Here is a 13,373-nt window from a genome sequence, read left to right as displayed (position 1 = left end):
CGTGTTTGGGACCCATCTACTGCACCCTGTCCTGATGTTAGTGTGCTACTGAACTTATCTAGAGGTTTGAAAACATGTTCACAAAATGCTCTTGCACTGAAATTGGTATTAAGTCCTACCTGGCAGTACCCAATGTTAGGGTTGCGGAAAGCATATGCTGTCAGCACGCGGCGTAATGCAGCTATTCCTAGTTCATTCTGGAACGCAGGGTGTTCAGGCATAGAGCGATGGAGATCACGCTCTATCTCGTCTGTGGCAAGGTTACATTTTCCTGTGGATTTCTCTACCAGGTCAGCATAATAACCAGGGTGTGTTGCCATTTCATTTAAGGCCCCTACAGATAGAAAATGCGAGGAAAATAAATTAGAAAGCCTAGTTAGAATGGCACACACCAACCAGCATCATAGACTTTTCCAGAAGTGCTCAGATAAATATATGTCACGATGCAGCTAAACAGTATTTAGCTAATTAAAGTTAAAATGAGAATGTCTGGTTGAGATACTCCACCAAGGAGAGTCCCTAATAACCCATATACATACAGATGTAGCAATTGTCATCTTGATTCTTAACACCTCCAGTAAACAATGCCAAGAAACCTTTAATTGACTTTTTCAGTGACTTTCAATAGCATTTTTGCTGGGATATCACGATGAGACATGCACTCAAGTTTGGAATTGCTACATCTGTATGTACAGCCCTGTGATGTCTTCAAACTACAGGGCACCCTATAATTTCACTGGGCCACGGTGTAACATTTTTTTAATCCATGCCCTCCCCCCCACCGTCAATAGCTTTTTGTCCCATAGCTTATATTATCTCTTTATATGAGCTACACTGATGATTTATCCCCTGATTATATTCATAAGTTGGGATAAAATAAGGAGCGTGCTAGGGAAGTTAAAGGCATTCTCTTGGATTTTGATATTGATGGCCTATACTTAGGACAGGTCACCAATAACAGATCAACAGGGGTCCGATTCCTGGCACTCTGGCCGATCAGCTGGACTTTCAGTGCTGGAGAACAGCTGATCATCAGGCGTACCAGGAGCTGGAACCCCCACTGAGCTGATACTGATGACCTACCCTAAAGATACGCCATTGATATCAAAATGCAAGAGAACCCCTATCTGACTAGGCTACCCTATTGGTGATCACTCTATATTTTAAAAAGGAGAAAAACACAGGTCTACACATATAGTACTGGAGCTGCAAGATGGCAGATTATCTGACCTCCCTAAATTTTACTGCCTACTGGAGCATACCAATTAATTGGCTATTCTCTTAAGGTTTATAGCTGACCTGAGAACAAGAGCCAGAGCTCTCCTCGCAAGTTCTCTGGAATGCCTTTTAGCACCAGCTCACGGGTCTTTGATGTTCGATACATGCACATCCCACGACCATACTCAAAGAAGTGAATGTTCCAAGACTCTTCCTTCATTTTCTCCTTGGCCTACACAAAGCAATATATAACAGTATATAAAAGAGCAAATTTACTAAGCCTGTAGATGGTGTTAACTAGACAGGCTGTCTAGCCATGCACCAGATCAGGTTTGATGATAAATGTGGTGCATGGCTAGACACCATTTTTTTTCAAATTGGTCAGCTTAATTTGAGACAGAATTTAAAAAGGGTTGTCCGGTCCCAAAATCGAAATTCTTTTTATTTGCTTCTAACACCCCTCACCATACATATATACGACCCCAATACCTTTTTTTTCTGTCTGTGCTTTCTCTCCCCTTGTCTGGGCATCAGACTATCCTGGCAGATCTGTTTACATTCCTAGTTTCCTGTTTTCTTGAATAGGTAACTTTATTGATAAAGCCTGGCTGCACTGCAGGAGCGACTTCCACTACATGTGGCCATGTTACTACACCCATACATGAATCCTGCTAGTCTATTTCTCATTCAGTGTCTAAATCACACCACTGGCAGTCCACAGGCTCTTCCTCACCATATCCAGACTGCAATAAACAGCTTGAATGAGCAAGCACATCAAATCACATCTGTATCTAATCCTATAAAGTATGGTACAGTCTGCTGAGCCTGATACATAGCCTGTTGTGTCCCAGAGGAAGCGAATTGCGAAACGTGCGTTGGGGTTTAAGCCACACTGGTCTGTATAACTTTTTATGCATTCCCTGATGTTCTCTATTTACTATTTATTGCACTAGGCACTTTGTTACTATTTGTTGAGGTCACATACCCTGGTGTTTTGTATCAACTATTATATAGATGTTTTTTTGCACTATGCAGGAATGAATATTACCCTCTTATACTGTCTAAGGGTGGGAACCATACTATAACAGAGTTTATAGATGGGTTTTGCTTAATAACATTTGACGTATAGTACTATGGCTTGTTTTTCTGTATATGCTACTGCTGCTGAATTTATATTTTTATATTTGATGTAAAACTAATAAAGTGTATATTCTGATTAATTATATGCTGTGTACCTATAATTTTGGTGTGGGATAGCCTGTTGTGTGCGATACTGCCTGATGAACTTTATATCTAATCCCATTGTACTATACTGTTCTATCCCTTGTACTACACTGTCTGGTGTGGTGTGTATCTAATCCCATCTTGCATGATACTGTCTGGTGTGTATCTAAGCTTATCATGTCAGATACTGTGTGCTGTGCCTCTATATCTAAAGCAATCATCTGTGATACGGTCTACTGTTCCTGTATCAAAGATTCTCATGTGTGATCATGTCTGCTGAGCTGTGCATCTAATTCTATCCTGTACAATACAGTCTGCAGAGCTGTGTATCTAATCCTATCTTGTATGATATTGCCTGCTAAGCTGTGTATCTAATCCTATCCTGTATGATCCTTTCTACTGAGCTGTGTATCTAATCCTATCTTGTATGATACTGCCTGATGTAGTGTATATCTAAAGCCTCGTGCACACAACCATATCCGTTTTGCGGTCTACACGTTGCGGATGCTCTAAATAAGAATACCGTCTGTGTGCGAGCCGCATTTTTTTGATATTATTGACTTGTATGGGTTTGTTGTCTGCATTTTAGTTGCTCTATCTTTTGTGGAACTGACATACGGATGAGGAAAACACACAGATGACATCATCCGTCAGGATCGCACACGGACAGTATACTTATTTAGCAGATGCGCATCTTGCAGACTGCAGAATGGATAAGGTTTTGTGCATTAAGCCTAATCCTATCTTATTTGGTCCTGCCTGCTGAAATGTTTATCTTGGCCTATCATGTGTGATACAACCATGATCAGCCCGTGAAACACGGTTCATGTGCAGGACACATCTCCCAGGCCGACTGCACTCTCCTGACCCGAACTGACTGTATGAGAGTAATGTATGAAACAGCCAGTCTCTATCTGATCGGGGGGTAAGTACACATGATGAGGTGAGTACACGACAATTGTCCCGCGGTCAGATACAGACTGTTTGCATCATACATACAGGCAGTATGCATCAGGGAAGACACAGTCAGCCTGGAAAATGTGACCGACACATGGATCGGGACATGGATTCCGGGGCTGATCACTGTCATTTGCATAAGTGAGCCCCCATAACAGTGACCTCCACAGTGCCCCCATAAGTGACCTCCACAGTGCCCCCATAACAGTGACCTCCACAGTGCCCCCATAACAGTGACCTCCACAGTGCCCCCATAACAGTGACCTCCACAGTGCCCCCATAACAGTGACCTCCACAGTGCCCCCATAACAGTGACCTCCACAGTGCCCCCATAACAGTGACCTCCACAGTGCCCCCATAACAGTGACATCCACAGAGCCCCTGTAACAATTACCTCCACAATTCCCCCGTAACAGTAACATCTACAGGGTCCCCATAACAGTGACATGCACAGTGCACCCACATGCTATCCAGTGCCCCCATTGCCATCCACAGCTCCCCAAATACCCTCCAGTGCCCCTAAATGTCATCCAATGCCCCTAAATGTCATCCAGTGCCACCCTAGTTGCGGTGATGTCAGCGATGATGCACTGTCTCCTGCTTCTTGGAGGAAAAGAAGAAGGCGGTGCTGGAGCGGAAGAGCTGAAAGCCCGACAGGAGCGGTCACGTGAATGTGAAGAGGGTCGTGAAAACGCTGCTGCTACTAGGGTTAAGTATGGCTGTCCTAATCTTCTCTGCACAGGTTAGATTTAGCCCTCATTTTTAGGGAGGCCCGGAGAACCCCTTTAACACCAGAATTATGGCACATTTTGTTGCAAAACATTGCATCACAAGCTACACCCCTTTTTGGGCTAAGCTCAGATAACTTCTCTAAAACTATATGCATCAAATTGTATCAAAATGCGCTACAATTTGGCACAATTTATGCCAAAATCAAGGTGCACTCATACTAGTAAATCTGGGCATTATGTGCTATTGCTGCAAACAGCTTAGCTGAAATACAGGGTGGCCCACAAAGAAGTAGCCCGCCTCCAATATCTCAAATCAATCTGCCTAATAGTAAATCTGTCTTCGTTGTCCATAGCAACCCATCCGAACTTAACTTTCATTTTTTCAGAGCCCTATAGGAACTGAAAGTTGAGTTGCCATGGGCGGGCCACTCTGTACAGTGGGCAGATTTACTAATCCTATGGATGGCATTAGACAGATTGTCTAGACCTTCACCTGGCTCAGGCTGGATGATAAATGTAGTACATGGCTAGACACTTTTGTGTAACTTTATACCAATTACTTAGTTTGATACAGAATTTTATGCCAGAATTGTGGTGAAATTTTGGTGCAAAATGTCACATCTTTGGCCATAGCCCGTTTCCCATGAAGTCACCACCCCTTTTCCGACCAGGTGCAGATCATTTCTATAAACCTAGATGTCCCAAACTGCACCACGTGTTAGTGCACTTTATGCCAAAATCTAGTTGCACTCACGTTAGTAAATGTGCACCAATGTCCTTTTTCTCATCACTGTGTTCTTCCCCTTCTGTCACAATAACTTAAAGGTTATAGCATAAAGAACGACTGTAAACCCTTAAAGGGGACGTCTCAGTAAGGCTACTTTCACACCTGCGTTCAGGTGTCCGCTCGTGAGCTCCGTTTGAAGGGGCTCACGAGCGGTCCTGAACGCAGCCGTTCAGCTCTAATGCATTCTCAGTAGAGGCGGATCCGCTGAGAATGCATCCGTCTGCCAGCGTTCAGCCTCCGCTCCGCTCAGTGAGCGGACACCTGAACGCTGCTTGCAGCGTTCGGGTGTCCGCCTGGCCGTGCGGAGGCGAGCGGATCCGTCCAGACTTACAATGTAAGTCAATGGGGACGGATCCGTTTGAAGATGACACTATATGGCTCAATCTTCAAACGGATCCGCCCCCATTGACTTTCAATGTAAAGTCTGGACGGATCCGCTCAGGCTACTTTCACACTTAGAAATTTTTCTAAGTTATAATGCAGACGGATCCGTTCTGAACGGATGCAAACGTCTGCATTATAGGAGCGGATCCGTCTGATGAAACATCAGACGGACCTGCTCCGAACGCTAGTGTGAAAGTAGCCTAAGAAAGGCCCTTTCCACTTGCCCTGTTGAGGTATACAGATGCAGCTCTGGAGCCCAAATTATTAAAGCAAATGATTAAACTTTCGGGAATAATGGTCGTCAGAATAACGACATTTCACTTTGTACGCTCTCATAACTCACACAGAATATCCTCTATATGCTTGCACCACATAAAAATACTACTTCCATTATACAATAGAGTATGCCTCACGTCCTGCCAGTGTAACCCAGGAAATTGTAGATACAACCGTCATGATGAGTCAGCATGTCAGTGGTAAAGCACAGCATTATAATGTCTTCATCCTTCTACTATATGGGTACATACGCAGGGCCGGCGTCATAACCCGGCATCCCCGGGCAAGTGCCGGGGCCCAATGCTCCTGGGGGGGCCCATCAATACAGGTGGGAGCTCTCACTGCTGTCCTTTCACATACGCAGTACCCCTCTGGTGGGCCCTCTGAGCTGCAGAGACTCAGGACACGCCCCCTCTACACAGGACAGAGCTGCCTGAGGAGACTGGAGAGAGACCGCACGGCTGGAGCTGGAGCAGAGAAGTGTGAACACAGTCTGTGAGTGAGTCTGCACTGTGACTGTCTCTTCTCTGTGGGACAGAAGGAAAGGGGGGGACACTGCTGCTTCATTCTATTTAGTTGTGTTACTGTTTTATTAAGCTGATTGTCTCCATGACACCTGCCCCCCCCCCCCCATATCCTGTCCTATATCACCCTTATGGGGCCCCTGCCGTCTCCTTTCCTCCCTCATGTATCCAGGGCTCCTGTCCCACCCTCCTATCTCCTATTGCTGCCCTGCACAGACTTCCTGCCACTACTTGTATGAATCCCCCTCAGAGCCCCTTCAACCTACTTGCTGTGTCCACCCCTCCTGTCCATCCAGGGCCCCGGGCCCCTGTCTCACTCCTCTGCCTCTCATTATGGTGGCATCTGAACCGCATTCACCATAAGAACCTTCTAACGTCACAGGGTCATGTGACTGTGCCCCCCCACCCCGTACTGTGCCCCTTTATACCCTGCATTGTGCCCTCCTACCACACCCTGTGCAGTGCCCCTAGTCATTCCCTGTACTGTGCCCTCTTATACCCTTTAAGGCTACTTTCACACCTGCGTTAGGTGCGGATCCGTCTGTTATCTGCACAGACGGATCCGCACCTATAATGCAAACGCTTAGATCCGTTCAGAACGGATCCGTTTGCATTACCATGAACATGTTTGTTCATGATAATGCAAACGGATCCGTTTTGACTTTACATTGAAAGTCAATGGGGGACGGATCCGTTTGAAAATTGAGCCATATTGTGTCAGCTTCAAACGGATCCGTCCCCATTGACTTGCATTGTAAGTCTGGACGGATCCGTTTGCCTCCGCACGGCCAGGCGGACACCTGAACGCTGCAAGCTGCGTTCAGGGGTCCGCCTGCTGAGCGGAGAGGAGGACAAACGGTGCCAAACTGATGCATTCTGAGCGGATCCGCATCCATTCAGAATGCATTGGGGCTGGACGGATCCGTTCGGGGCCGCTTGTGAGACCCTTCAAACGGAGCTCACAAGCGGAGCCCCGAATGCTAGTGTGAAAGTAGCCTTATCCGGTCACTGTATGGTGGTTTTATCATTGTATGGCGGTGTTATCACTATATGGCGGTGTTATCACTATATGGCGGTGGTATCCAATAACTGGATGGCCATAACTGTATCCTTTCCCTGCCCACACCACTTTTTTTAGACCTGGCATGAGCGGGAAAAGATACAGATTGCGGTGTTAAGGACCTTTGCGCCACATCTGTGTCAGAAATACGCCTAATATAGACGTATTTCTATATAATAAATGACCACCTAATTGTATTATCATTAGGGGGTAAGGCTAATATCTTTATATTATATAGACTCTAGTGTATTATACTGCGCCCTGTATTTCCCAGTAGAAAATGATCCTTGGGAAGCACAGTCCCCATCCCTGACCACAGGACCAGGCAGCGCTCTGTCAGTACATGGCGGCGTCCCCTCTCCGCCACGCTGCTTATTCTGACACTAGGGCTGGGTTCACATCAAATTTTTTCCATCCATTTAATGCATACCAAAAATGTATGCGTTAAGGGCTCTTTCACACTTGCGTTGTCCGGATCCGGCATGTACTCCACTTGCCGGAATTACACTCCGGATCCGGAAAAACGCAAGTGTACTGAAAGCATTTGAAGACGGAACCGTCTTCCAAATGCGTTCAGTGTTACTATGGCACCCAGGACGCTATTAAAGTCCTGGTTGCCATAGTAGTAGTGGGGAGCGGGGGAGCGGTATACTTACAGTCCGTGCGGCTCCCGGGGCGCTCCAGAATGACGTCAGAGCGCCCCATGCGCATGGATGACGTGATCCATGCGATCACGTGATCCATGCGATCACGTGATCCATGCGCTTGGGGCGCCCTGACGTCACTCTGGAGCGCCCGGGGAGCCGCACGGACGGTAAGTACACTGCTCCCCCGCTCCCCGCTACACTTACCATGGCTGTCAGGACTTTAGCGTCCCGGCAGCCATGGTAACCACTCTGAAAAAGCTAAATGTCGGCTCCGGCAATGCGCCGAAACGACGTTTAGCTTAAGGCCGGATCCGGATCAATGCCTTCCAATGGGCATTAATTCCGGATCCGGCCTTGCGGCAAGTGTTCCGGATTTTTGGCCGGAGCAAAAAGCGCAGCATGCTGCGGTATTTTCTCCGGCCAACAAACGTTCCGTACCGGAACTGAAGACATCCTGATGCATCCTGAACGGATTACTCTCCATTCAGAATGCATTAGGATAATCCTGATCAGGATTCTTCCGGCATAGAGCCCCGACGACGGAACTCTATGCCGGAAGACAATAACGCAGGTGTGAAAGAGCCCTAACAGACGCCTCAGACTGATGCCGTACAGTGGCGTCCGTTCACCATACAGTTCCATGGTAAAAAGACATATACGTTAACCTCTGCATTTTTTACTTGACTCTGCAGGATACAAAAACGTGGAGTGCTGCACATGTGTATACATCAAACCGATAGGAAAAACGTAATGTGAACACACATTGGGGGGGAGGGGGGCGTACTAAATTTTGCTGTGGGGCCCAGTCAGTTCTAGCTCCATCACTGCACATCTCCTTCTCTCCTCCAGGCCTGGCTCACTGCTGCAGCGGCCGGAGGAGAGAAGGAGCGCAGGGAGCTGCGGTTAGTGAATGACAGGACCACCAGCTCCCCTGCAATGATAGGTATGTGAGGGGGCCACTGGGGGGTCATTCATCACACTGTGAGGGTCCCTTACACAGTATAATGACTCCCAGTGCCCCCCATTTAGTATAATGATCCCTCCATTTAGCATAATGACCACCAGAGCCCCCATTAAATATAATAACCCCTCGTGCCCCCTCCATACAGTATAACCCCCAGTGTGGGGGCGACTGGGGGTCATTATTCTGAATGGAGGGTCACTGTGGGGTCATTATACTGTGAGGGCCCTTTACATAGTATAATGACCCCCAGTGTCCCCCATTTAGTATAATGATCACCAATGACCCTCCATTCAGTATAATGACCCCCAGAGCCCCCTCCATACAGTATTCCCCCAGTGTGGGGGCTACTGGGGGTCATTATTCTAAATGGGGGCGACTGGGGGTTATTATTCTGAATGCAGGGCCACAGGTGGTCATTATACAGTGTGTGGGGGGGAAATTGGGGGTTCATTATACTGTGTGAAGGGCCACTAGTAGTCATTATACTGTATGGGGGACAGGGGGACATGTCAATGTAAAAAAATGCCTCATGGGGGCCCACTGGGATTTATCGCCCAAGGGCCCACATGAACCTGGAGCCGGCCCTGTACATACGTGTATATAAAGTCATGTGGAAGGAGGGAACATTGTAAAGAAAAAAACCTAACCAGACTATTTTAGCCAGATTACAGAATAAGCATCTATTACCCATTTAGGACCTAGTTCTTCAATGGATTCTCTCTGGAAGAGTTTCAGGAGCCCATGAGAGGTAGTGGGAGCCCCTGTATTATTAGTCTTCTGAGGAACACTGGGTCCGTCATAAGTTGGGCTACTGGGATCAAGCCTTGGTGCCTATCAGAAAGACAAACAAATTTACTTAAACATGACAAAACATATGACTGAAAAATATGTGGCTGACACTAAAACATCTATTGGCTCATTTAAGTATCAAGCGGGAAAACTTTAGGAAATGATTATACAGCCATTCTGACAAGGATTTTGAAAGTAAGTACACCAGCCTCATCAGGTCTAAGAGATCTTTTTAATGTATGCAGTTTCTATTCTAGCAAAATTTATCACCTGCTCACAGGATAGGCAATAAAGGTATGATTGCTGCAGGTCGGATCACTGATCTCCAGGTTCCCTGTGTGAATGGGGCAGTGGCATGTGTGACCACAACTCCATTCACTTCTATGGGACTGCAGAGTATAGCTATCACTGACGATTGCTCACCAATGCTCCATTTACACAGAGGGCTCGTTCTCATGATCGGTGAGGGTTCCAGCAATCATCCTGTGGATAGGTGATAAATGCTATTTGTGGTCCAGCACTATTGCTGATCTGGTATTCTCCTGACAAGAGGACCCTGGAATCATGACATTACCGTCCAACAGATGGTGAACTATTTAAACTTTGCTAAATCAACTATATTCTCCTTATAATAGTATATATTGAAAAGACACCCAAAGCACTGCTTTGGTTAGGTGCAATAAAATACGTAGCTAAATTATATACTTTGATTACTGCCCTGTTCTTTCATCTCCTCACTGCAGCATAACATTGTACTATTCAGATAAGGGTTAGAAAACGGTAATAAGCTCTTTACACCTCATATGTGCCATTGCCACTGCTTCCTTTCCGCATGGCAGCCCGTTGTTCCCCTCCGTTGTCTCCTCTGGCGCTCTGTAGTGATGTCTTCTGCAGGAAGTCTGAGATGCGTTGAACCAGAAAGTTCCTGTCTTTAAGATTGGCGAACAGAAAAGTCATTTTCCCTTTAGTACTGATGGACAATGGTCTAGGAAGCACGCTGGAACTATCAGCCTTCTCCACGATGGTTACCTGCAGTTCACACAACGCTTATTAGGAACCAATAATTCACTTCTGTGCTCATCTTATTTTCAGCACAGAACTGGATCTTAAAAAAGGTACATGCACCTTCTAAACCAAAATAGAAAAAAAGGAACTTTACAAATAGTATTTATTAAAATAAAAAAATGTGTACAGCTCCTATGGAGATGTGTGCACCAGGTTGCTGCAGCTGTTAATCCATGCTTAGAGAATGCAAGCAAAACTGGTGTGCAGGGCTGGGTGATTAAAGGGGTTATCCAACCACTATAATGAACCCCATTTCCCCTAACACCCGGACCCCTCGTATACATTATACTTACCTGTTACCCGGCAGCCACGTCGCTCCGGATCCTTGCACGGCCGCCGCTGCATTTCCCTGTGCCGGAGAGCAGGTAAGTATAATGTATATGAGGGGCCAGGGCATTGAGGGGGTTCATTATAGGGGTTTGAAAAACCCTTTAACTGAATTAATTCAACCTTTCAGGGCTCGGAGATGTTGTTTTTTGAAATATTGACTAATTGAATTTTTTGTCCAGAGCACTATATCAGGCAGGCTGTGTAGTGTGCTCAGTACCTACCACCCACGCCATTAACCCCGTGTGCGGGCAGCACGGAATGAAGTGACCCTACACAAGCGGTGCTGATACAGCGCTCCGGATCACTGCAGGAGCCCACAACTAAGTGTTGCCAGGCTCCTGCTGTAACGGCTGGGATAGAGATAACTCCAATTCCAGCCGTGGAATTCTCTAGATGCCACAGTCAATAGAGACTGTGGCATCTAGACAGGTAACGAGCTCCCGGTCACCATCGGCCTACTGCCCATGACAGTATTAGCTAGAATAGATGGGTAAAAGAAGGTGTGACATTACTAGTCATGTGGCTCCAGGCCAAGTATGTAAGTGCTTCCTTTAGCCTGAACTAGTCAGAGCAGGTAAAGCATTTCAGTTACCCTAAATATTACTATATGTTGGACTTATTTTCAGAGCGAGGGTGATCACTTTTGGTGGCACCTATAAGCTGTGCGCTCTGATTGGATGCGCTCACAGTCAGGGAGAAGAGAACCGCCCCCAGCGAAACTGCGAGTCTCCGCCTAGTATAACTGAGTCGGCTCATTATAATATAAAGCGCCGAAATCAACGCGGCCAACAGTGGGGAGGGGAGACTTTGGAGAAAAAAAAAATGCCATGGCATCAGTGGGGGCCGCTGATTGACCCAAATAATAAAAGTAACATAAAGCGCTGCGGAATATAGTAGCGCTATATAAGAGCATAAAATAAATAAATAAATAACATGGTAGTTATGAGGCATCATGAATGTCGTAAATTTAAAGTGCAAAAAATTCATAGGTGGTTCCCCATAACCACCCCAAAAAATAATAAAAGTTAATTGATTGGTTATATGTAACCTAAAATGGCGTCACTAAAAATACAATAAAAAAATAAATAAACGAAAAAATAAAATAATCAAAAACATAATTGTCCTTAAATTGAAAATAATCAAGATTTTTCAGGCAAAATCGGCCAGCCCTACTGGTGTGCTGATGTGTATGTAGTCTGATCCTGCAGACATATATTTTTCAAACACATCCCTAGGACCGTTACAAGGGGTTAGGAGGCCCCATATCAAAATTTGGGGAGCAACTTAAGGGTCCATTCACACGTCCGTTGTTTCTTTCCTGATCTGTCCCGTTTTTTGCGGAACAGATCTGGACCAGATCTGGACCCATTCATTTTCAATGGGTCCTGAAAAAAAAATCAGACATTGAGCTGTCCGATTTTTTTCAGGACCCATTGAAAATGAATGGGTCCAGATCTGGTCCAGATCTGTTCCGCAAAAAACGGAACAGATCAGGAAAGAAACAACGGACGTGTCAATGGACCATTACTATGACTTCATTCTTTGGCAGAATTCAGAGCCTGAAAATCATATTATTGATTACTTTGCTTTTCAATCTGTGCCAAGGGTCTTTGTATAATTTACAGGCATAATGTGCATAAATTACGTAAGTGGTAATGTCACAGTACAGATATAATCCACTACAGCTCAGCCACAGTAGTGAGGTAATACAGAGTAATGTCACAATACTGAGATAATGTGATGTCACATTACAGGGATAATGTTCACAGTGATGTCACAGTACAGAAATAATGCAGTGATGTCATAGTTCACAGAAAAATGTGCACAATATCATAGCAAAGGAATAATGCATATAATGATGACATAATGCAGGGATAATGGGCATGTTGACCTCCCAGTATAGGCTTAAGCACAAGATAAGAAGAGCTGGCCGTGCTTGCACACTATAGAAAGAAGCACCACCCTATGTGCGCTCCCACGGTCCCAGGCACCAGAGAGGCAGGTGCTTTTTCCTATAGTGTGCAAGCATGGCCACCGCTGATGGACTGCAGGGTGGCCGTAACCATGGAAACGAGCAACGTATAATGTGATGGAAAAATGAATCAAGTACGCAAAGGAAGCAATATGGACAATCACAATACATTAGTACGTGTCTTGTATTAACTATTAACTTTCTCTACGTGATAAATGCCACTTACTGAAGTGAGACAGCCCCTATAAAGGGAATGTGTCATGAGAAAATTACCTGCTGTTTAAATTCCTTTCTTTTTTTTTTTTACATATTTTTAAATAATGTTTGATAACGTTATTTTTAATTTTCCATGTCACCTTTTATATTTAAACTAAAACGGAAAAACCCTGCAGTTTTTGCACTGGGCACTTTGCCTAATAATAGGTGCCACTTCTTGGTTTGTACA

General features: G+C 45.5%; 1 protein-coding gene across 2 annotated transcripts in view; it reads right to left on the bottom strand.

Moving 5' to 3' along the window:
- TBC1D9B (TBC1 domain family member 9B) overlaps nucleotides 1-13,373 on the bottom strand; it is a 72,395-nt gene that overhangs the window by 25,960 nt on the left and 33,062 nt on the right. For both annotated transcript variants that reach the window (XM_040440849.1, XM_040440841.1), the window contains exons 7-10: nucleotides 10,360-10,590; nucleotides 9,460-9,603; nucleotides 1,300-1,450; nucleotides 120-334 (exon numbers count right to left, since the gene is read on the bottom strand). In XM_040440849.1, the coding sequence (XP_040296783.1) occupies nucleotides 120-334; nucleotides 1,300-1,450; nucleotides 9,460-9,603; nucleotides 10,360-10,590 (741 nt within the window). The remainder of the gene's footprint in view (nucleotides 1-119; nucleotides 335-1,299; nucleotides 1,451-9,459; nucleotides 9,604-10,359; nucleotides 10,591-13,373) is intronic.

Source organism: Bufo bufo, chromosome 1, assembly GCF_905171765.1.
Source record: "Bufo bufo chromosome 1, aBufBuf1.1, whole genome shotgun sequence".
Taxonomy (NCBI): Eukaryota; Metazoa; Chordata; class Amphibia; order Anura; family Bufonidae; genus Bufo; species Bufo bufo.
Note: the sequence above shows the minus strand (reverse complement) of the source record. Positions and strands in the feature narration are given on the sequence as shown.